Source organism: Xiphophorus maculatus, chromosome 19 (genome assembly GCF_002775205.1).
Source record: "Xiphophorus maculatus strain JP 163 A chromosome 19, X_maculatus-5.0-male, whole genome shotgun sequence".
Taxonomy (NCBI): Eukaryota; Metazoa; Chordata; class Actinopteri; order Cyprinodontiformes; family Poeciliidae; genus Xiphophorus; species Xiphophorus maculatus.
This window is the reverse complement of record NC_036461.1, coordinates 4,926,001-4,950,256: the sequence shown is the minus strand read 5'-3', so window position 1 is coordinate 4,950,256 and position 24,256 is coordinate 4,926,001. Positions and strand designations below refer to the sequence as shown.

At 34.9% G+C, this 24,256-nt stretch overlaps 1 protein-coding gene across 1 annotated transcript in view; it reads right to left on the bottom strand.

Annotated features, from left to right (window-relative positions):
- The window catches only part of LOC102223978 (leukocyte tyrosine kinase receptor), a 75,967-nt gene that overhangs the window by 13,361 nt on the left and 38,350 nt on the right, over nucleotides 1–24,256 (bottom strand). The window contains exons 7-19 of the mRNA XM_023353088.1: nucleotides 20,783–20,932; nucleotides 19,787–19,887; nucleotides 19,517–19,677; nucleotides 17,420–17,514; nucleotides 16,215–16,280; nucleotides 14,567–14,741; nucleotides 13,306–13,456; nucleotides 13,069–13,197; nucleotides 11,999–12,155; nucleotides 9,886–10,071; nucleotides 8,861–8,959; nucleotides 3,316–3,477; nucleotides 2,415–2,534 (exon numbers count right to left, since the gene is read on the bottom strand). Coding sequence (XP_023208856.1) covers nucleotides 2,415–2,534; nucleotides 3,316–3,477; nucleotides 8,861–8,959; nucleotides 9,886–10,071; nucleotides 11,999–12,155; nucleotides 13,069–13,197; nucleotides 13,306–13,456; nucleotides 14,567–14,741; nucleotides 16,215–16,280; nucleotides 17,420–17,514; nucleotides 19,517–19,677; nucleotides 19,787–19,887; nucleotides 20,783–20,932 — 1,752 coding nt within the window. The remainder of the gene's footprint in view (nucleotides 1–2,414; nucleotides 2,535–3,315; nucleotides 3,478–8,860; nucleotides 8,960–9,885; nucleotides 10,072–11,998; nucleotides 12,156–13,068; nucleotides 13,198–13,305; nucleotides 13,457–14,566; nucleotides 14,742–16,214; nucleotides 16,281–17,419; nucleotides 17,515–19,516; nucleotides 19,678–19,786; nucleotides 19,888–20,782; nucleotides 20,933–24,256) is intronic.

The window sequence follows — 24,256 nt, the reverse complement described above, 5'->3', positions numbered from 1 at the left end:
AGTTACTCAATACTTGAGTAGACTTTTTACCAAGTACTTGTTGACTCTTACGGCTACTTTTTACTATTACTTGAGTAAAAATATGTTGAAGTAGAGACACTCTTACTTGAGTACAATGTTGGGCTACAAGCCACTTTTCAACAAGCTGCAGGAACTTAAGTCAATGATTCCTTAATATTGATTAAAAATTACTAGTTATATGTGAAAATAATCTGCCAGTGGAACAAGACATTTTAAATTATTATATGGGAAAATGTGTTGCTTCACTGACAGATTATTTCACTTATAACAAGTACCTTTTTAATCAATAATAAGGAATTATTATAATAAAACAAACCACAAATATCTTGCTGAAAAGTTACTTGTAATTTAGTTTTCTTTTATTTCAAGTGCACTAATGTATTTGCACTAAAAACTAGATCAGAAATACTTTGTGTTTTTGCAGTGTAGGCTGTAAGTTTAAGTAAAACAGACAGAAAGACGTTCCCCCAGCAGAGCTGCTTAAAATTCACCCAGGTTGTTAGTAGGACAAGAGAGAGAGTCTGCTTTTCATGCAACCTGAAAATCACTCCTCTGAGAATCAGACGAGTCAAACTTCAGGCTCTACCTTCCCAGTTTCATGTTGCAGCTGTCAGAAAGTTGGTCTTATTTCCCCAATAATCCCTCACTGTCCTATTTTACTGCACATGGAGTTCTGTGCACAGCTGAATCTGCACTTAATAAAAGTCTCTACTGCGTAGCAGCTTGTGAAATCAGAGTTTTATAAGTCCGTGTCATGACGAATATTTACAGTGCGATGCAAATGTATTCATATCCTTTGAGCTACATTCCAGCTGTGAAAAGAATTATATTTTGAATGGATTTTGTGTGATAGACCAACACAAAGTAATGTTTAATTATAAGGCGAAAGAAAAAACAATCTTTTATAAATAAAAATCTGAAACGCATGTCATGCATTTCAGTATTTAAGAACCACCTTTCGCTTCAGCTTTGACAGGTTTTGCTTTTTCATCCACATGATTTTCTCATTTTTCTTTGGAAATGCTCAGATTGGATGGAGAATGTTTATGAACTTTTTATTTCCGGGCTTTGACTAGGACATATGTTGATCCGTGTTTCAGGTTGTTGTCCTGTTAGAACAGGAGTCTGCAATTTCTACACTCTAAATACTCATTTTTACTCCCAGGTCGGCCAAATAAAACTCGTTTTGAGCCGCAAAGGTCAAAACTTTAAAAAATAAATAAATAAAACAGACAACTTACAGTTTTTAAGATATATCTACTATAGGAAATGTGTTATTTTTAAAGATCTATCACTTTTTGTGTTTTTAGGATTTAAAATAAAGACAAACTGAATATTTAGCTAAAACAGGATGAATCTTATTTTACTGTAGAACAGAAAATTATGTAAAAATGTTTTTAAAAGTACAAGAACAACAAATGTAAAACGAAATCCAATGTAACTTGTGAGTTAGTTTTGTCTTATTTGAAGTGTGCTAAACAGAATTACTTTGTAAGATTTTGTGTTTTTGCAGTGTATGATGCTGGATATAGATCCATGTCATTTTTTGGATTTTATGTACTTCCATTTGTTGGCTTAATCACATAAAATCCCCCCAAAATCTAACACATTTCTAGTTGTAATATGAAAAAGTTAAAAATACAAGAAAATATTTGCTGAAAGTCAGATTCCTGTTATGGTAAAAACAATTTTATGCAATTTTTTAATATAATATATTGTCTAACCGGACCGGATATAACCCCCAACATAAAAATATATATTTTTAATATTCTGCCACTCCCTCTCCTAAACACTACATCACAATGTGCAATTAGTGCTATTCTGTAACACATTTTCAGGTTTCAGTTTCATTTTCCTTGTTCCAAAACAAGTGAGAAGTCAGCCTTGACTCTTTGGTTTTAATCTTTACGTCCTGATAATCATGATTATTTTTTCCACATATGACATTTACTGCTGTTTATTTTCAGGTTGTACGTAACCAGGAAACTCCTCGCAGTTAAATGTCAAAGCTTTCTGCTTTAAAGACATTTATAGCATGTCATGCTTTCATCAGAACAATCACTAAACTACAGGCACTAAATAAGACTTTGGTTTTTAATCATCACCCTTTAATCTGCTGTTTACTCCTCCGTTCTCTTTGGATTGTATTTACATTGAGTCAACATAAAAGAGAGCATCAGCAGATTGACATGATAATAAAAAGGTTCAGACTGTTGGCATCCTTTAACTCAGAGCAAAAGCTTTCCGCTCCTTTAATCTTCTGGCCACTGAAAGGGTTGTTTTCAAAGTTTCTCAGCCCTTCCAGTTGTTAGTAACGTCTGAAAGCTCACGCGCTCACAGCCGGTGGAAGGAGGAGGGAACCGCCTGAGCGCAGAGCTGCAGGAGTCTCTTACTGAGGATGACGCCGGCGCAGACCAGAGCAACGCCGCTGACGATGATGGAGGCGACGACAGCCAGGATCAGCGACGTGGACAGCTGGCCTGGAGGAACAGGGCTTGGCGGGGCTGGAGAAACTGAAATAAAAAGGTTTTGCTTGTTAGTTTATAGGTTTATTTTCAGCCAAATACAATAAAAAGTAACAAACAAATAATACCGTATTTTCCGCACTATAAGGCGCACCACATTATAAGGTGCACCTTCAATGAATGACCTATTTTAAAAATAATTTTCATATATAAGGCGCACCGCATTATAAGGCACATAGAATAGACGCTACAGTAGAGGCTAATGGACGTTATGCATCCATTAGATCAGGCAGACCTACAGTTTTTAGATGTGCCACAGGTACAAAACACTGGAATTAAATGGCTTAATTACCCCCTCCTTGTGTAGATCAGTTCTCCAGAGCCTTAATGACCTAATTATTCTATTCAAGTGTGGTGCATCTAAAAGTTGCAGGACTGGGGCGTGCCGTGGTGGCGGAGGGGTTAGCGTGACCCACATTCAGAGGCAACGTGGCCTCGACGCGGCTGTCGCGGGATCGACTCCTGGACCCGACGACGTTTACCGCATGTCTTCCCCCATCTTCTTCCCCCTTTCCTGTCAGCCTACTTTGAAAAAGGGACACTAGAGCCCACAAAAAGACCCCTTGTGGTACGATAAAAAAAAAAAAAGTTGCAGGACTGCGGCCCTTGAGGACTAGAGTTTGAGACCCCTGCATTAGATGGAGCTGCGCTAAATCTTGCTCTTATATCTTGCTGGAAACTTACTTGTCTGTTAGTTTTGTTTTATTTTAAGTGTACTAAGATGTTTGCAGTAGAATTTTTTTTGTGTGCTTGTGCTGTAAAAACTTACCCGCAGCACTGACACACGTTACGTTGTCATTGGCCAGGAATTCATTGTCGTCGCAGAGGCAGAGGACGAGATGAGTGTCTTCTTCCCGTTTGCAGCTCTGCGTCCGACAGTGGCTGCAGTTCAGCTCCACCTTGATCTCACACTCACCGTGACCCTCCATGGCTGGAAGGAGCAAAAACGGCACAGATTAAATACCTGAGCAAAAACAACACAGATTAAATACCTGAGAAAAAACAACCCAGATTAAATACCTGAGAAAAAACGGCACAGATTAAATACCTGCTTGTGTCCAGAGTGCTGAATAAAACAACCTGAAACAGTCCAGAGCCTACAATTAAGGCCGGGATAAGAAAAATAAAATGAAAATATGAGAATAAAGTCATGATATTACCAGAATAAAGTTGTAATATTTTGAGAACGCTGGCATATCGTACAAGTGCAGTAAAATGAGGAATGTTGAGCCTCTTATGAAGTTAAACTATGGTATTTGTTTTACAGATAAGTAAATACATAATCTGTAAACACAACAGATTTAAGTATTTACTGATGTGTTTACTACAACTTTATTCTGGTAATATTCTAATATTATTCCTGTAATATTATGACCTTACTCTCCTATTATTTTGACTTTATTCTTGTATTACTTCTACAACTTTATTTTGAAAATATTATGACTTTATTCTTGAAATATTAACTTTGTTCTCATATTATTACAACTTTATTTTCATAATTTTAAAACATTATTTTATTTTTTAAATATTTTTTTCTTAGCCTGTCCCTAATAGTCCGTCATAAACACCAGACCTGTACCAAAGCAAAAGCAGCTTGGAGAAAGTCTGCTGCGTATTAACAAGCTGTGACGTTATTATGAGCTAAACTGGGTGTAAAGTGAGTAGAAATTAGGGATAAAGATGGATGTTAATTTGTTAATCTTAACTATCCTTGGACAGAAAAACTACTTCTGAAGTCTGATTTAATGGCAGACAGAGAGAAACCATGTTTGCCATGTATGCTTGGTGGTTTCAGCTGCATGTTGTTTTCATTGTTTCTCTTCTGGTTTTACATTCTTATCTGAGATGTTGCCCGTTTCTCCGATTGTTTCCTAAACATGATGACAGATGCTCTGAGGTCCAGTGGTTTGGAGTTCTTGTATGAGGTTTTTCCACTCCACAGTTAGCTCAAAAAATGAAAACAGTCCAAAAAATAAAAATAAAAAAGATAAATAAATGAGTGGTGAACATGGTTTGTGGGAGCTGCAGCGATCAGGTTGCAGAATATTTGAAATCCACCATGACAGCCTGCTTCAAGTGGGGATTAATAGTTATTATATACAAAGATATCAAACAGCTTAGATAACAATTTATTTTGTTTTCTAATTCATTAAAAATTTACTTTGACCCTTTTAATGTGTAAATTGTAGCATTCATAACTTTGCTGTTACCTTTGGGGTTGTTTTGTTTTTAATAAATTCTTAGTACATATTTACAAAATTCCTGAGAAAATCATTTTTGACTTACTTTAAATATAATTCTGTGCACATAAAATAAAAATTATACTTTAATTTGAAGAATATATTGAAATCTTACTGCTTAATGTGGGATTAAAGTTATTTAAGTGGAAATGATTTGTTATTTTATTTTACTGCCCGGTTTATATATAATAATATAGTTGTGTTGTCATATAAAAGCACAGATCTTATTATATTTTATAAACAAATGGTTGCATATTAATGGTTAATATTTTTTACCTCTGCCAACAAAAATTATTTTGCTTAAGTTAGAATGAATTAACTTTTATCTTTTAGATATTTAACTGAACTTATCAGTGAATTTCTTTTCATGTAAGCTATACACTGTAAAACAAACCTCTCTAATTTACTGTAAAATATGGGCATATACGGTAAAATCCGTATAGATATGATCAAATTCTGGCAATCACAGACGCAGGTATTTTAGCGTAGATAAGAAACTTTAAAAAAAAACAATTTTTTTAACCATGTTCTTACTTATTTTAGGGTTTTTGGAGCGTTCATTTAGCATCTTTCGGTCTGCTGTTGGGGTAAATTTGTCTTCAGGGTCATGCCGGGGCATGTTCGCGATGTAAAAAAAATATTTTTTACTTCTAGACTACTTTCTGCACAGTTGTAAACTGCTGCAATCTCCTTTCTGAAGGCTCCAATCAGCTCTCTTATTCTCCAGATGGAAAACTGTAAGATTTTTGTTACAATTCTAATGTGAATAAATGTGGATGTGTCCTAATTTACGAAAAATGTCAAAAGATCTGTCTTAAAATGTTTAAATTTCATTTATTTTTATCTGTTTCAAATAGCCGACACCCTTTGATTGCAATTGCATTGTCTTTTTAAATCTTATTTTGTACCTAACCTTACTATGTATTTTAATTTTATGTTTGTTTTTATGTTAAATTATGTAAAGTGACGTTGAGTGTCGAGAAAGGTGGCTACAAGTAAAACTTATTATGTACTGTTATTATTTTTATTTAAATTTTTTTGTTCTTTTCTCTAATTTTACATACTTTTGTTTGTTAGTAATATTTTTTGTATGCACTAATCTGTGAATTAATAATTATAATAATTTCTAAAAGTCTATTACAATTGAAATCAAATACCCATGCGTCCATTTATTTTAGGAAATAAATGGACACATAAAATGAATATATGTTATATAAAGATTTAAAGCGTTTCTGAATATATTTCACCTCTTGCTGCATTTTATAATTAGTCATTTCTTTAAAAATAAATTTCCTCTGAAGGTTAAACTACTAATTGTTTGTGTTGCCTTTATTTGCCATTCATCCCCAGTGACATGCATTCATAGACATTTAAATCTAAAATTACAACAAAACAGAGCTTCATTGTTTCTCCACCAACAGAGGGCGAAATAAGCTTGTGTCTTGTGTCGTATTATAAACTTCACCCTAAATTACAGACAAGAGGACAACTGAACCACATGATAGATAAACATATTGGCTTTCAAATTGAATTATCATGATAACGACCCGCTTTTTTTCATATGAGGCGTTTTATGTTGCTGATCCAGTCGTCGTGTTTGGGAGCAGCGCTCAGCAGAACAACAACGTCTTTCAGGAGAGGAAGGACGTCTGTCTGCCGGCGCCGGGGGCAACCGGCTGCACGAGGCCGCGAATTAGCCGACCGCTTTCCTGTTCCTCAGCCGGACTTAATGAGAATCAGATGGCCACCGTTCTCAACATAAATACATCCGACATACATTCACGCTGCTGCGTGCTTCAGATTTTACTGATAAAATGAGTTTACTTCTACAGGAAAATCTTCTGGAAGGATAAACTTCAAATACAAAGTTTATTTTCACATATTGGGACATACAGTGTAAAGCATTTGAGGCACATTTAGTTGTGTCTGCCATCTTCTACTCAAAGTCAAATAAATTTAGCGAGTTTTAGAATTTGAACCTAAATGAACACAGACGAGCAGGCACACATACACTGCAAAAAGTACTTTGACAAGTACTTCTGGTCTAATTTGGTTCTGATGTTACAGAAGGGATCAAAGTTGGCTCAGTTAATTAAATTTGTCTTCCTTTTTCTAGTCTTACCCTAAACTTTAAGTGCTATAACTCCTTATTCTAGGCTCTAAAACGCCTTGGACTTCTTATTAACCAATAAGCTGTTGATAAAAATTAAACTTTATTCAGTTTACATAATATGTTTTTATTTTACCCCTCAAACATCAAGTTTAAGCTGCACACTGCAAAAACACACAATCTAACCAAAACATTTGTCTACACTGTAAAACATTTGAGCCGCATTTAGTTGCGTCTACTATCTTCTACTCTTTTAAGTCAAATAAGTTCAGCAAGTTTTAGATTTTTAATCTGAATGTGTGAGTTTGTGAAAGATAAACTTACAGCTGTAAGCAGTGTTAACTTTTTATTCATTTTAGTTGAATAAATTAGTTTTTAGGTTAGCACTTAAAAAACTGACAGAAGAAAAAGACAGGAGTGTGAACTATTTCCCAGAATGCTTAGCGGCATGTTTGTGTATCCTGAGAGGGAAGTCCATTACATTGATCTGACTCTTGCTTCTTATTAAGGCAAATGTTTATTTTAATGTCCTGCTCACTCTAAATGTTTTTGAGCAGAATTCATTGTGACGTTTCAGAAAATTCATTGTCAGATCAGAAATTTTGTTCATGCAATTTGAAACAAGAATTTAAATTATTCTAAAGTAAAATGAGTCGTTATCTTAACTTCATATTGTGAGTAAAAATAATAGAGAAATTTGTGCTCTAACTTGGTGAAGGCAGTTTTTTTTTCTCGCATATTGTGAAATAATTATTTGGTTTAAGTTTAAACTCACAATTCAAGATTAACGAACTTAAAAAACAATGTTTAGACAACTTGTTTCTTCTTGTTAAATCAACTTCATGAACTTTAATTTCTGAGTTAAAACCAAAACAATTTTCTTGTTGACTTAAATTTTATTTTCAATTTAAACCACCTTCAAATGTTTTAGTGTAAAAGAATTCCCAATGGTTCACAGAACTGGTTTTTAATCCTAATTTAACAAGAAAGTTCTTTAAAATATATGCTGGAAGTCTTTCCATATTCTACAAAGAGTTTTTATTTACAAACCGTCAGTATGAATGGAATTTATTTGGGTTTCTCTGAAATATGCACTCAGATTGGTGGTTTTCCAGGAGAGGATATACAACTGTGATTTTTTTTTTTAAAGAAAAAATGTGAAAAAATATACATAAATATTTTTGTAAAACCTTCCAGTTTTACCCGCTCAATTTCTGTAGTCGTTACACTGCAAAAACACTAAATATTATCCAGTTTTTTTTACTCGTTCTTAATACACTTGATATAAGGCAAAAGTAACTTTTCTAAGAGATAGAAGAACTTGTTTTAAGTCAATAATTCTTGAATATTAAATCAAAATTGCACTAGTTCCATTGGCAGATTTTAACAAGACATTTTTCTTGTTTAAATGAAAAAATCTGCCAGTGGAACTAGTGGAATTATTATTTAATATTCAAGAATTATTGACTTAAAATACGTTCTTCGATCTCTGTAGACAGTTATGAACACTTTTTTATTATCTCCCAGCATTTTGGACTGAACTTATCTGTAGCTCTGCACTTATCAGGGAACGTTGGCATAATTACAGCTGTAATCAGAGAAGACGGGGACCTGCGGTCGCCCGCAGTGCCACACAATTTTTAGTTTATTTCCCAGCTTTGTGACATTCTTTAACCTGCTGCCTTTTATGCCAGCTTTGCCTCTGCTTCCACTTACTAATATTTGCAATTTAAGTGTTTCCAGGAAACTCTGGTGAATAAATGCACTCAATATCAACTTATCTCTGCAAGGTTTCGTTGTTAATATTTAGATATGCATTGACTTTATCGCTTTTTATGATTCTGACTCTTCAGTTTCGTTTTAGGACAGACAAAAAGAACATAATAAAGAAATAAATAAAAATGAATACTAATTATTATTATTATTATTCTAAGAAAGTTGCAGGATGTCAGTTTGTGTCTCACCTGCCAAAGGTTGTAAGAAAATCTCTCCCATCGGATGAATGAAGGAAACGCCGTTCTGGCCGTCGGCGGTGATGTCATCAGTCAGCGCAGCGTCGCCTCCTGTGAAGAAGAAAGTGTGAGACTATTAGATTTAAAATGTAAGCTTCAGTACAGAAGCTGTCGTAATAATTAAACGTCCAGTTTCCATTTCACAAACAGCTTTTGTTTTTTTAATTGTCCCCCTGTCCGTCTCATTTTCTCACAACCTCAAACATTTTCCACCTCTGACCTCTTGGTACATTAATCATTCAGATTAATAATTCTCAGTTCTCCGCTTCCATCTGTTTTATTCCTTTGCTGAATTTTTTTGCACTCCTTAAACTTTTCCAAGTTTTATGACGATGCAATCAGTAACTTTAATGTTTAATTGTGACATGGAAGGACAGTCTAAAGGTGATCTATTATGCTTCTGTGGTCTATGGCCAATGCAAAACATGTTCATTGCATTTTTTTGCTCAAAATCATTCTTAGATAAAATTTTTATCTGCTTCGTTCTGCATTTTGAGCTGTTTTAGCACATCTTGTTGCTTTAAATCCAAATAAGATGCAGCTGACCACGCCCCCCCAAAATCAATGTTTACACTTTTACATGAAAATAGCTGCAAACAGATGCGCTATTATACAACTGTACATCTTTGAAAAGCATTAGTAGAGCCTCCTGCACAACCAACAAAAACGCAGCAAGTGGTTTCTGGATGGTAAGTTAACAACAAAACACTTCTCTTTTCCAGCAGCCATTGTACAGCGCATAGAGAAACCAGCTGACTAAATGTCCTGGTGCTCAGGTTGGGTTGCTAGGTAATGGGCGGAACTCTGCTGAGGTTGCTAGGCAACGACAACAACTGGGAGGTTTTTGGAATGACTCATTTATCAGACACCAAAAGCCATCGACTGCCAGTCAATAGCTAGGGATTTGAGATGTTTTTATTCATCCGGATGAAAAACGGACAAAACAAAAAAAATACTCAAATAGAGGTTCTGCTCACCTCTGTATCCGCCGCCACCACCTCCTGCTGTGCAGGCTCCTCCTCCTCCTCCAAACCCGCCATACGTTGACCAGCTGAGCTTTGACAGAGCCAGCGGACAGGAAGTCCCGCCCACTGCTCCTTCCACCAGTGATCTGCCGGCGCTCTGATGAAGACTGAGGATGTCCTTCCAACCACCTCCTCCACCTTTCAGGAAACAAAAACCCTTCATGACTCAACGAGTATACCCAAAACATTTACTCAAGAAAGAGTAACAGTACTTCAATATATTTTTACTCAAGTAAACAGAAGTAAAAAATTGCCAAGAGTAAAAAATAATTTAGTAAAAAGGCAAATCAGGTACTAAATAACTATTCAAAACATGTCAATTAATGGTAAAGAATTACATCAAACAAAGCAAAATGTGAACATTTTGGTATTTTAGAGAAAATAATTTACATAAATAACAGCTATAAAATAAATTTTCCAAATCAGTTTCTTTCAATATATGAAACTTTAACAAAAACTGCAGGTGTCTGTCTGGTGAATTTTTGTTTAAAATGTCAGATTTATTCATTCAGTGAAGTTACTCACAGTAATTGAACTCAAGTAAGTGTAGCGATAAATCATGGTAAAATTACTCAAGTAAAAAAATACTTTTTTTTTGTTAATCAAACAACAAAAACCCAATATTCAAAAATTTGATTTTTAAATATCTAATACTTTAAAAAATCCACAAAACAACAATAAAAAACAAATAAAAAATATTGTTGTTCATTCAGTGAAGTAGAGAATCCAGAAACTTTACTTTAAGAGTAAAAAGTACAGCAAAGTAAAAAAAAAAAAAAATTACAGTTTTTCAAAAAAAAAAAAAAAAACTCAAGTAGAAGTAACTGAGTAAATGTAACTAGTTCCTACCCAACTCTGAAGGTTTGCAAAATTCGCCTCTTTGTCTGTTTCCACTCCTGGTTAGTGAATCAGCAGTGGAGGCAATCAGAGAGCGAGAGTTTTTTCACTGAGGAATCAGCTTCTTTGTGCTTTGGTTGAATAAATGTGTCATAAGAGAAAATTACATTTTATATTGATATAAAATGCAATCGTCTTTTTTTGAATATATTTCAGCAAGATGTGACCACAAGTTACAGAACTGGATCTTTAATATTTTTCTTTTTTTGTTTGTTTGTCTGTGTGATGGCAAAAAAGCATCAGTCACTATTTTCTAACAAGAAACCAAAAACTTTATTTAGCCGATATACTTAAGAAAAAGTATTTAACTGTAGCCTTTTTAATAAATTGTAAAAACTTACTGGAGGGCAGCTGTTTTAAGAAATATCCACTAGGTTAGGCAAAAAAAAATTTGTTTCTCCTTTTTGTTTTCTGCTAACTACCAGTTTACATCAAGAAAACAAGTTTGTTTAAACTACTGAAGTGGATTAAAACTGTTTGTTTGGTTTGATAAAACCCTAGAAAGGAAGATTGGAATCAAAAGATAAAACAGCAGGAAACTTGAGATCAGTGAAATATGTCAAAAATCAGCAGGTTCTGAGAGAATGTGAGCAGAGATGGGAGCATGTGGGACCTGTCTGCTCTTTTACTCGTTTTTACTTTTACTACATGGGACAATAGAGCAAGGCTGATGCAAACAGAAGAGACCTTTTCAGCCCAACTCTGTTTGCTCTTCAGTTGCTTTAGTATTTCCCATGCATGGCTCATCGCTGTGTGTCAGTGTTCCTCAGCAGGAGCAATATTTAATCATTTATGTTGGAGCATTCAGTCATGCATGATGCAATGATAGCCCAGGATAATGAGACCAAACAGCTGCACAGACTTGAGAAAAACACACAACATGAAGATGAATTGATAAAGTTCAGAGATTGTAATAAAACATTTTTATGTTGCTGAAAAGAAATGTAGGAAGGAAGTGGTTGCTCTCTTCTTTGCTCAATATAAGATCTTGGTTGTTTACAGTTCAGGTGTGGATCATCAAAAACACTCAGAATAAACGCAGTAAATGGTTGATTTTGACAAAATGCACTGACCCAGGTTTGTTATGACTGTGGCTTTTCCCTTTTTTCATTTTTCATAACGTTAAATATTTTTAAAGGTATAAAATTCAGATTAATTGGCGGTCTACCTGCTGCTCCAGTCTGACCGTTGGTACCGCGGGCTGCGGTGCTGTTCTCAAACTGCTCCGGAGGCATCTGGTCCAGACTGGACTCCGGGTCCTCCAGGTAGGCGTTTCCTCCCCCACCAGCTGCAATCAGCAAAGGAACCAGCTCACCACCCTCCATCTGGAACAACAAACCAGTAAGTCTACACCTATTCTGCACTGCAAAACATTTTAAGGTGGTTTAACTTGAAAATTAAATTCCACCTACTGCCTGTAAAATAAAGTTTTAAGTCAACAAGAAAATTGTTTTGGTTTTAACTCAGAAATGAAAGTTCATGAAGTTGATTTAACAACAAGAAGAAACAACTTGTCTAAAAATTGTTTTTTGAGTTTATTAATCTTGATTTGTGAGTTTTAACTTAGACCAAATAATTATTTCACAATATACAGGAAAAAATCTCATCTATTTAAAGAGCACACATTTCTCCATTGTTTTCACTCATAAAATCAAGTAAAAATAATGACTTATTTTACTTTAAAATAATTAAAACTTATGTTTCAAATTCCATTAACAAAATTTCACGAATTTTATTAAACATCACAGTGAATTCTGCTCAAAAACATTTAGTGAGAACAGGACATTAAAATAGACATTTGCCTTAATAAAACACAAAAGTCAGATCAATGTAACGGACTTCCATTTATTTGCCTGCATGATCAACATAAAATGTGTGAAAGTCTTATATTATTTGTTTTTAAAAGTGGAACCTGTTAGGTTGATTGGTAACACTTTATTTGACGGGTGTGCATAAGACTGACATGACACTGTCATGAACATGAACGAGTCTTTATGAATATCTATGACTGGTGACATCAAGCGTCTTTCAGTAAATAATGACACTTTTAATGCAAAGTTGCTCTAAAAGTTGTATTAAAAGTCCACTAAAAGTGCCAACTTTGCAAACTTTATTTACAACTTATTTTGTAAATAAAGTGTCATTATTTACAAAATAATACTTTGACGCAGAAAGTAATTTAGAAGTCCACCACATACAAACAATCACAACAAGAGAGAGTAAAATGATTTGTGCCACCTTGAAGATGTAGGTGGCTCCTCCACCGCCGCCGCCTCCACCTGCACGCTCCGTGCTGGTCTCAGATCTGCGGTTGTCTTCGATCACAGACGACTCTCCCAGACATATTTTCTGTGTAAGTGGATTTCTCTGCCGTAGGAAGATGAGAATTAGACTTAAGGAGAAGGAGAAGGCGCTGTATCTGGGTCAGCCTGCAGTCTGTCCTCTGAATGGACGCATGTCAGCTTTTCCACTCACCCCGGGGCAGGCGTCCTCTCCCTGGTGTCCCACCAAAATGTGAAGTATTTCTCCTTTTTCCAGGGGAAATATGGCGGAGATAAACACCCCGTGGTTGCGTTTGTTGTGGTTTTTGGCTCCTTTTCCGCCTGCAGCACCGTACGCTGAGATACTGAGGGAGATCGCAGCAACACAAAGGGATTAAACTCAGAAAGAAATTACACTTTGGCTCAAACCTAGCAAACAGCTGTGCAGACGATTTCTGTCACAGACACAAAATAAAGAATATTTTACCCTGAAGATTGTCTTAACCTTTTTACCTACAAATACAGAGCATGGGGATTGTGTAATTTAACCTACAAACCTTTTCTGTTCTCCTTAAATTTTTGTTCTTACCTCATGCTTTCTCTCATGAAGATAAGTCTTGAATGACAAATTAGATTTAGTGGAAAACTAGCTAATTATTTTGAGTATGACTAATAGGATCACAGTTTTTTTACCTTTAGGTCATTAAAAACAAATATAAATGGTAACAACAGAGTAGAAATCATACTTTTACTAATATCAGTCTTCCATATAAATGGAGAACAGAAGTTTGTGAACTTTTTTGGTAACTAATAGCAGTAAATCTGGGGGTAAAATGTGTAGTATAGTTAGGCCTGACATATATATATTCACTTATTAATACTACCAATTATTTTGTTTGAAAATCTCATGAAAAAATAAAAAGATCATGGGTAAAATGGGTTATAAAATGTACACATAATTAATAGGGATTTAGTTGCAGCACTGATTCTTATTAAAGTATTTTTTTCTATTTTTTTAGACTGATTGAATGAAAAAAAAGAATATTCATATTCTCTTTAATTTATATTTTTGAGATTGAATTTCAGGATTTGAGAGCATCCAGTTGGAGAAAAGTGGAAAATCCTCAACACACTCATATATCTACACAACATGAAACCGGTGATGTTTTTTCTTTCTTTTATCTTTCTAAAAGCACAAAAACATGTAAAAAAAAAAACATAATTATGTCACGTCTTTGGATTTTTTCTTTCCTGGCATCACCTGAAATAAACCCAAAGTGACTCAAACTTAGCCACAAATTAACTCTTAGCCTTAATTTAGGCTAATTTTGTTATGTACATTATTCTAAAAAAGGTAAATGGGTTTGCTGTTGGACCTCAGATTTAAATAACAAAGTATGTGACGTGTTTCCAATAATAGGAACAAAGTGTTTTTGTGTCTAATAAAAAGATAAATGTTCTTCATTTTCACTCACTGGTATCGGTTGGTAGCAGGAACCTTCCACATTTGGACTCCTTTCAGGGGGCCCTCCTTCCCCACAGTGACGCTGACGTTTTTGTTCCTGTAGGTGCTGTCGCACTGGGCTTGGGTCGGGCCGTGAGGGCCGCTGGCACCGCATGAGTTAAACCACCACGTCATCAGAGAGACTTCTGTCAATATGGAGAAAATGAACAGTTGGAATCAGCTGGAATATTAAGGACATAATGTGAAAAAAACTGTGGGAGACTTCGGTAAGGTCTTCAGAGAGAACGCAGTGGCGCCCCCAAAAGGGGGAACAGAGGGGGACATGGCCACCACTCAAAAATAAAAATACTAATTATTTATTCTGAACCACCCTGAGTCTAGTCTGGCCAACCCTAAGAAGTTTAAATGTTGACCAAAAATTTTAAAAAAAATTTTAAAAAATTAAAGTTGCAGCATGTAACTTTTATAAAAAATATAGATTCTTTTTTACAAATTTGTCCAAAATGTCATGACAGTATAGATTGAGGCAGATAATCTATGAAAATAATTCAGCTGATTGCCTTTGCTCCGTGCTATCTAGAAACAACCAATCAGAGCCAGGAGGCCGGTCTTCGCGTTGTCAATCAGGTGGGAATGTGGCGCTGCTCATTCCCTCCTTTTCTCTCTGCTACGCTGCAGCTTCTTCCAGATAGCAGAGCCTGACATGAATGCTCAGGCTATTCAGCTTGGCGAAAAATGACGGCAGATAAATGGTTTTCTTGTAATATTATGTTGTTTCTCCATCACAGCACATTTAGCAACACTTATGAGGTTGATTGACAGCGTTAATCAACCTCCTCCTGGATATGATTGGTTGTTTTTGTTTGGGAGCGGTGCATTTCACAGCATGTAAGGGAGGAGGAGGAAGAAATCGATCTTTTCATTTGTCTTGTACTCTTTTAACAAACATGCAGAAAACATATTTTTAATAAAAGTTACATAATGCAGCTTTAAGTCGTATTATCTGAAATGTGAGTTCTGTATATGTTATTCAATATTCAAGCTAAAATGTTAGATTTTGTGAATTCTCTAGATCACATGTGTCAAACTCAAGGCCCGGGGGCCAAATCCGGTTCATCCTAGCTTTTTATGTGGCCCTTTAGAGTCTAGACTAAACACTAAGTGTGATTAAATATCATGTTATCATTCAAATCAATGTAGTTTTTATCTGTTTACTGCCAAATTATATCAATCAATCCCTCCAGTTTCTTGAGAATTATTGTGGAAATCCATGCAAAATCACCAAATGCCTGCATTTTTTTGTGCTAATACATTATTGGGAGTTTATTGCAGACTTTTCACAGAAATTGTGAAAAACTTTCTTACTTGTACTAAAAAGCTGCCTCAGCTTTAACTGATGTCAGATTATAGTCCATGATTTATATGCGAGTAAATAAAAAGTTGCATTTATTATTAGTACCACAAAATCCTGGAGGGACTGAAAAGATGTTCAATAATATTATTTAATTTTAAGAATTCACTGACATATTAACAGTGTGTGAACAGATTTTATCACCACATTCTGGCATCACTGGCCCTTTAAGACCATTCATGTTCTTGATTTGGCCCAAAACGAAAATGAGTATGACACACCTGACCCAGGTCTTTCCTGTACATACCTGTGACCGACGGCTCAGGAAGCGGACTCAGGAAATCAAAGTCAATTTGCTGCAGCGAGTTGAGATCTGAGGACAGACAGAAACATCCAATTCTGACTGGACAATAGTCCAAAAGAACATGGCCTTATTGAAACAAATGTCGGATAATAAGAAAAGATGAAAAATAGATATTTTCTGAGTCTTTCTGAGCAGGAAAACAACATGGATGGGTGTTTATTTGTCCTCCGGTCTGCTTTTGCATGCCGGGTTAGAAATCTGCCCACTTAGTAGTGGGAATGTTTGTGTGTTTTTAAATTCGATTAGGAAAACAAGGGCTTCAGATACAAAACCACAGTGTTGTCAAGCACAGAGCAGCAAAAATGTTCAATTTAGCAATATTCAGATTTACTCAGAGGTGGTAGAGTTCCCAAAATCTGAATTTGAGTAAGAATAGCACTACTTCAACATATTTTTACTCAAGTAAAAGTAAAAAGTCTAATCAAGTAATGAATAACTGATCAAAACAATCATTTAATATTTAAAAATTACATCAGAAAGACCAAAATATAAAGTTAAGTGTAAATTTAGTCATTTTAGAGAAAGTAATTCATATAAATAACAGTTACGAATTAACAAATCTTTCCAAATGAGTTTCTTTCTATATGAAACTTTAACAGATAATGCAGAAATTTTACTCAGGTGAGAGTAGCAAAACTTCAAAAATAAAATTACTCAAGTAAAATAAAAAGTACAGTTTAGTAAAAATAGTAATTTTTCCCCTAAAAAATTACTCAAGTAAATGTAACTAAGTTAATGTTACTACCCAACTCTGCAAATGCTTACTGAGGAAAATAATGACTCTTATTTTCCGCTGTCATATGTACAGTTGTCCCTTTTTAAAGGTTTTTATTGGCAGTTCTCTTAAATTATGCATAAGCAACAGCAGCCCCTTCACAGCTGAGCATAAAAAGGTTTTGTAAGTGTGGGAATTTAAACCCAGAGTGCAAAAACTCAGAGCGAGGAATGCTGGCACACACTGTTGTCATACTGTGGTGAACGATTCGTAGCAAATCATTTTAGCGCTGGTGTCACAGTCAATCATTAAAACAAGGCATCAAACTGGAGACTTAACACATCACATTGACTTTATGAAGCACATTTATCATTTCTGAAAGTTTATGCTTTGCACAACCCTGTCATGACAACGGCGGCGTGTTTACGCCTACCTGTTTTGAAGCAGGCCGCGCCGATGGCGATGTTATCAAACGCGAGGTCAGCGTTGGAGTTTCGTCCCCACGCGGCTTTGATGTGGATGTGGAACCTGAAGGAAAGCAGAAATCAGAAAACAATTGAAGCTCTTACAAAGGAATAATTGTAACATGAGCAATGACAGACCAGAAAACAGAAACAGATGACATTTTGTCAGATCCGTAGTACTTTGCTTTGTTTTATTATGATTGTGTGACAGTTCAGAACAGTGTCTGCGGCTGACAAGTGGTGGGAAAATGAGACTGTTAGAATGATTATATTGTGTTATCACTCTTACATTAGTAGTTTACTGTATATTACTAGGCTGTTTTTAATTGAAAAGTTTAGTGTTCTAATCCTAGAGAAAAGGAACTTGATAAACTGTGTGTAAGACATAACTAACCTTTCCTTTAACTTCGAGCATGTTTTTGCAGGTGGTGTCTTAATCTTCTTTAGGAGATCTTCCTGAGATACTCCTTACTTGTAAAACTGTCTTTGTGTAGAATTTAGTTTCTGTGTTCCCCCCTCCTTGTTATCAGGATATTCCTTCCCCTGTTAAGGTCCCTCTCCCACATTCCATTCACTCCCTTCCCTGCTAATAAAAGACAAGCTCCTGCAGCAGGATGGCAGAACGTACGGTGATCGGCTCGTAGGAGCTGCTTCTCTGTGCCTTCCCTCTTGCAAGAGTTTGGTTGAAAACTAAGTAACGTTGTCTGTGGTTCTTTTTATACAGATTGAAAAAAAAACCTACCAGAGACGTTGTCTCTACAAGCTTTGAGCATCAAAAGATTAAAGTTTTTCTCTGTTTTTTATGCAAAAAAGCTTAAAGTTGACCTTTAATGCTTCCTTGAACAGGTTAGGATAAGTCTATGGGCGATACAAAACATTTTCTTTACATTTTTTACACAAAATTATTCTTAGATAATGAGACTTTAGTACTTCACAGTTGTTTTAGGGCCTCATGTCACTTTACTTATACAAATAAGCTGCTGGCCACAAGAAAATGGCTGCAAACATATGCGCAATCATACAACCTCACATCTTTGAAAAGCACAAGTGGAGCCTCCTGCACAACAGACGAGAATGAAGAAAGTAGTTTCTGAATGGTAGGTCAACAACAAAACACTTTTTTTCCAGCAGCCATTGTACAGCACATACAGCTGTAAACCAGCTGACCAAACATATTGGAGCTTGGCTTGGGTTGCTAGGTAACGGTTCTGGGCTCAGCTAGATTTGCTGGGTAACGGGCAGTGTCCATCGAATATGACTTGATAATTGGGAGGTTTATGAAACGGCTTATCAAAAAGTAAAAACAACAAACATCTGGTTGGGTGTTTTTAAACACTTTTTTAGAACCGTTTCTAGAAGCAGTTGAGACCCAAATGAAAGTATAAAAACATATAAAATGTGAATTTGGTATAATATGTCCCTTTGATGTTCTGAAAACAGAACAAAACAGAATTTCAGTCAATAATCCACAAAAAAAATCCAACATTTCTATTAGATGTGATTTCTTTCTATTAGCTTTCTTCTTCTTGTTATGATCTTGTGGCAATACAGTAGGCTCTCAATCGACTGAATAAATATTAATTATTAATACCAGGGTCTTCTTCAGTGTATTATAAGCCAGGCTTAGCATTGTTCATTTATCTTAGGTTTTATTAAATTATTGCCTTTTTTAAAGACTTTATTGTTGGTTCTTAGGTATTAATCTTCCAAAAATGCTTAACTACCAAGTAATATTTTAACATTTTCTGTCAACTTTAAACATTTTTAACTCAAAAACATGGCAGCCGGCTGGATAACTGTCCTAATGTCCCAAGTACTGGGCTTAGCAAGTTTTCTGGGGGAAACCCTAGATACATAAACGTCTCCATCCATCATTACTTCCATAAACAGTGCACTGTTAACCTGCTGAAAATGCGGGTTATTTCAGAAATAGAACACAAAAAAAATCATAATTGGATTTTAGCAAAAAATAATTAAAATTTAGTTTCAAGACGGATGGCAGGACTTGAACACCTGAATTTAATGATTTGGTGAGTGACTAAATACTTTGTTATTTTTCTACATACCCATGATTGAGGTCAGTCACTTCCAGTGCAACTGCTTCCCAGTCGTCCGTCGACTGGCCTTGTCTCTCCCAGATAAGAGGCGTATAACCGGTCCCGTTTTCCTCAATGGCAACTTGCAACGAGCCGTTAAACGATCCGTACAAGTAGAGAGAGAAACGCATCTGCACAACCACAACCAGAAGGTGTTTCAGAAATGACTTACAATAACAAAAGAAACAGAAAATAAATGTCTGTAAATGGATGACTTTACGAGTGTTTGGATGTGCTGACCTGGCATGCAGAAGTAGAGATCGGCGGAGGGAAGAAGGAGCTCTGAAAGGACGCTTCTTTAAAGGAACTACTCTCTCTAACCTGCAGGTACAAGAAGTGTCCTGCAGACATACAACAAAATGTCACAATGTGGAATTGTTACCATTTATTCATTCATTTGCTTAAATTATTTAAAAGCAAAAGGCAACGAAAGTGCTGCACAGTTCAATCAGAAAATACAAACACTGCAAAAACACAACATCTTGCCAAGTATTTTTGGACTAATTTATAGTGCAAATATCTTGAAATAAGACAAACTAACTTAAAAGTAGTTTTAAACAAGATATAGAGGCTTGTTTTAAGAAAATAATTCCTTATTTTTGATGAAAATGTACTTGTTCTATTGGCAGATTATATCACTTACAACTTCCCATGTTATAAGTTAATTTGCCTGCCAGTGGAACAAGCACTTTTTCTTCAATAATAAGGAATTATTTACTTAAGACAAGCCTCTATATCTTGCTGAAAAGTTACTTTTAAGTTAGTTTGTCTTATTTCAAGTGTATTAAGATATTTGCACTAGAAATTAGACCAAAAAAAATACTTGGTTAAGATTTTGTGCTTTTGCAGTGTTGACAATAAACAATCATCAAAAAAGTAAGAGTCAAGGGTTACCCAGAATGAATTACTTATTTAATTATTGCTGTTATTATTTTTAACAGGTATATTAATGCTTCTAAATAGACATGAATCAAAAAAAAAAAGTTTGTCCTCTTTTAGTAAACCTGTACCTTGCAGCTTGAGTTAAGCGTCAGATAAATCCTTAAAAATAGTTAAAACTTGTCAAAGAAATGTATTGTCTTCTGACAAAAAGAGGAATGAACGGTGCAGAGAAAATTGGGTCATTTTTGACTGATTTCCTCAGTGCAATGATTCATTTTAATGGCAGAGGCACCAGAGGAGTACTCCTAAAATCAGGCTGTATATCACATACGCAGAACACACACACACACACACCTGGTGTGCGCTGGAGAGTGACGCCCTGCATGTCTTGTTTCTGCAGAAGTTCATCTCCAGCGACTCTCCTCCATCCCGAGTGCTGACTGGACCCGGACCAACCGCATGAATCCGACTCAAACGAGCAGTACGAGCCAAAGGGAAGAGCGTCTGCCAGGGAAGCAGATTATTATATTTCACCGAGACGCTGAACACATCTGCAAGAACATCTACAGCACAAGATACGGTTATACTAAAGCAACAAAATCTAAGTAGGACTTTTTGCCAAAAAAGGCAAAACTAAATAATCAAGATGAAGTATTGCAGCAACTAATTAAACACAAAAACATTTTAAATGGATAATATTCTTATTTTTACCTGCTTGACAATAAACCATGGAATATTTTTCTGTAGAAGAGTCATTAATTAATAACTGCAAATCCAAGATATAAAAAAATCTTGAATGTTTGCCTTATTAAAGAAAATAAACAACACATCTCTGGAAAAAACTAAGAGCCCACTGGACTGAACCCTCCTGGTTATTCCATGAAATATTGATTTCTGAACTCTGCCTGAGTTTAAAACATTAGTATTGTTGTTTCTAAATGAACATTAACTTGTTTTCTTTGCATTATTTGAGGTCTGTAAACACTGCATATTTTTTGTTATTTTGACCATTTTTCATTTTCTGCAAATAAATACTAAATTTCTGTTTTGAATTTCAGAGACGTGTTGTCAGAAGTTCATAGAATAAAACAATAATGTTCATTTTACTAAAACATAAACCTATAAAGAGCAAAATCAGAGAAACTGATAATTTTAAGTGGTCTCTTAGTTTTTTCCAGAGCTATAATTGCATTTCCATTGACCATATAATTCCTTATATTTGCACAATTTAACATTTTGAAAATACATTTGCTTAATGAAAACAGGGTAAAACGTTTTGGGGCTCGGATAATGGTTTCGAAATTGGTTTATTTTGCAAAACTACAATAGAAATACTTTATTCACATCACACGAGTCACATGATCAACAACCGGATGTTGCTACTGGCAAAACCCACGAAGAAGATGATGACAGGAAGTCGTCTGGTTTTTAATGACTTATCGGGCGAATAAGCTGACCCACTTTTGAATTTAATTGCATTTTTTATTTAATGGAAACACCACAATTGTGAAATGTTTTGATGTTAGTAGAATATTGACAAACTTTTATTTTAATGTAAAATGTTCTGAAATGTTATATATCAATTTTTTTGTCAACAAGAACAGAATAGAAAGACTTTTTTTTTAATGAATGGATGCACTCAAGTCAGCTCTAGAGAAAAAGTTGTTCAATGTTTGTCGTCTTATTAATAAGCAAAAAACACATTTAGTATTTCATTACAGGGCTGTCCAAAGTACAGCCACATGGCCGTTTTCAGCTCCTTTATTGAGTTTTGAGGCTCCTGACACCAATTAAAGAATCCTACAAATTTTGTGCACTGCTTTTGTTGAGTTAATGAAACTTGGTTAACCACAGCCAGAATTTCTAAAGAAAGAGTAACCTAAATCTTGTAATTAGTGCTGAAAACAAACTTCATTTTTGTAACAAGGCAAAACAGTTTTTATCAAGCCAAATGCCTTTCTTTCAATAAAAAACAACAACAACAACATTTTTTAAGTTTTGTCTCTATGATGAGTTAAAAAAAAGTAACATTTCATACAAAACAGTTTGATTATTTTTGTTTAATTGAAATATGGTAAACTTAGTTTGCTGTTGGGCAGGTGAAATATTTACATGTTTTTGGCTTTATTTTCAACTTACAAGTCATGAAAAAATAAATTAAATATAGGAAACTGCCAGACCTCACATACAGTAATTAAATCTAACAGGCAGCTAAATTAATAAAACGATTATTGATAAATAATGAAACCAGTGATTACATGTAGATTAGCAACTGCTGCATATTCACCATGTGTTTTTAATTTTCTGTCTTGCATGTTTTGTCATTATTTCATTTATTGTTGTTTGCAGAAAAACGACACTGCATTGATGAACGATTTGAATGACACAATTACAGACAAGGCTGGCTGCCATTGTTTGTCTGCCAGATGGTGCAGGCTAAAAAAAAACGCAACTGTAATAAAATAAGCATTCAATCTAAAAAACAAACACATACAAAGAAAGAACTTAAATTCACATAAGGGGTACATGACATTGCATTATTTTTCAGGGTTTTGTAACGTAACAATCATGTGATTCATGTTTTAATCTTGTTTTTCAGCAGCAACTTGTCAAGAGCTGCAGCTGAATTTAGTAAAACAGACTAAAGCGCTCATCTTAAACAGCATTGTCCATTTTAAACAAACAAATAACACTTTCCATTTTATAAAAATTAAATTTAATTTGCCCTGAATCTTGTTTGAAAGGAACCCTGTTGCTTGAAATTTCACCTGAAATGAATTCATAGGCACAATCTGTACTTTTCCCAAATTATGGTCACTTAAAATAAAGTTTTATGTGAGACATGTGTGGGTATAACTCTGGGAGAGATAAGGAAGTAGAGGGAGTTTCCATTTTAAATGGAGACCAAAGCATTTGCATCAGCCATCTGGGATCATTATATTATTATCGGTGCACAACCTAAAGGAGTAATGCTGATCTTAGCTCATCAGAAACATCAGGGGCGTTTGGTCCACAATCAAAACAGAGAAGTGAGTCCAGTAATCTTGTAAATATGGGTGGGATTAATATCAGCAGATTAATTACATAGATTTTAATTTTAGAAGTAGTTAATTGTTGTCTTTTCCAAAGCTGGAACCTTTGTTGCGTGTTTCTGGTACGCCAGTAAATCTGACTGACACACTACGTCCGCAAAGCCGTGGATGAAAAAGCCTTTTTTTGGGGCCACTCGGGTTAATTATTGCTTCAAAAACAATCCGAAGGGACGCTGGAAAAGACTATTGTTGTGTTCATGTTTTGCTAAAAGGAGCTAGCATATCAGCGAAGCTATTTAAGCCTAAAATAGCATCCCAATGCTAACCATGTTGTAGCAGCGCAAACGTCCAGTGCTAATGACAACAATGTTCACACATTAGTCCACATTTCTAAATAAATAATTTTAAATGAAGTTAAAATGGATTGTCAACATTCAAAAACTGAAAACTTTGCACCAATCTGATGGTTGAATAACAGAAACTATATTTGTTGTTGCACTCACATGTCTATTCATTCAATAATTTTGCAGTAAAAAGCTTTTTTGATTCAAATATATGGTGTTCTATTAAAATTTTATTAACTTAAACAGGTTAAAAACAATTATATTTGTTGCTCAGCTCATGTGTCTATTCAGTATTTCAGAAGCAAAAAGGGGTTTTAAATTATAAATGCTTATTTTGTCAAGAAATGGTTTTCAGTTAATGCAATTAATTTCGATTAAGAATTACAAACCCTGTAATTAACTCACTTAAAATTTTAAATCAAGTTTTTATACTCTTAATATTCATGCTCACG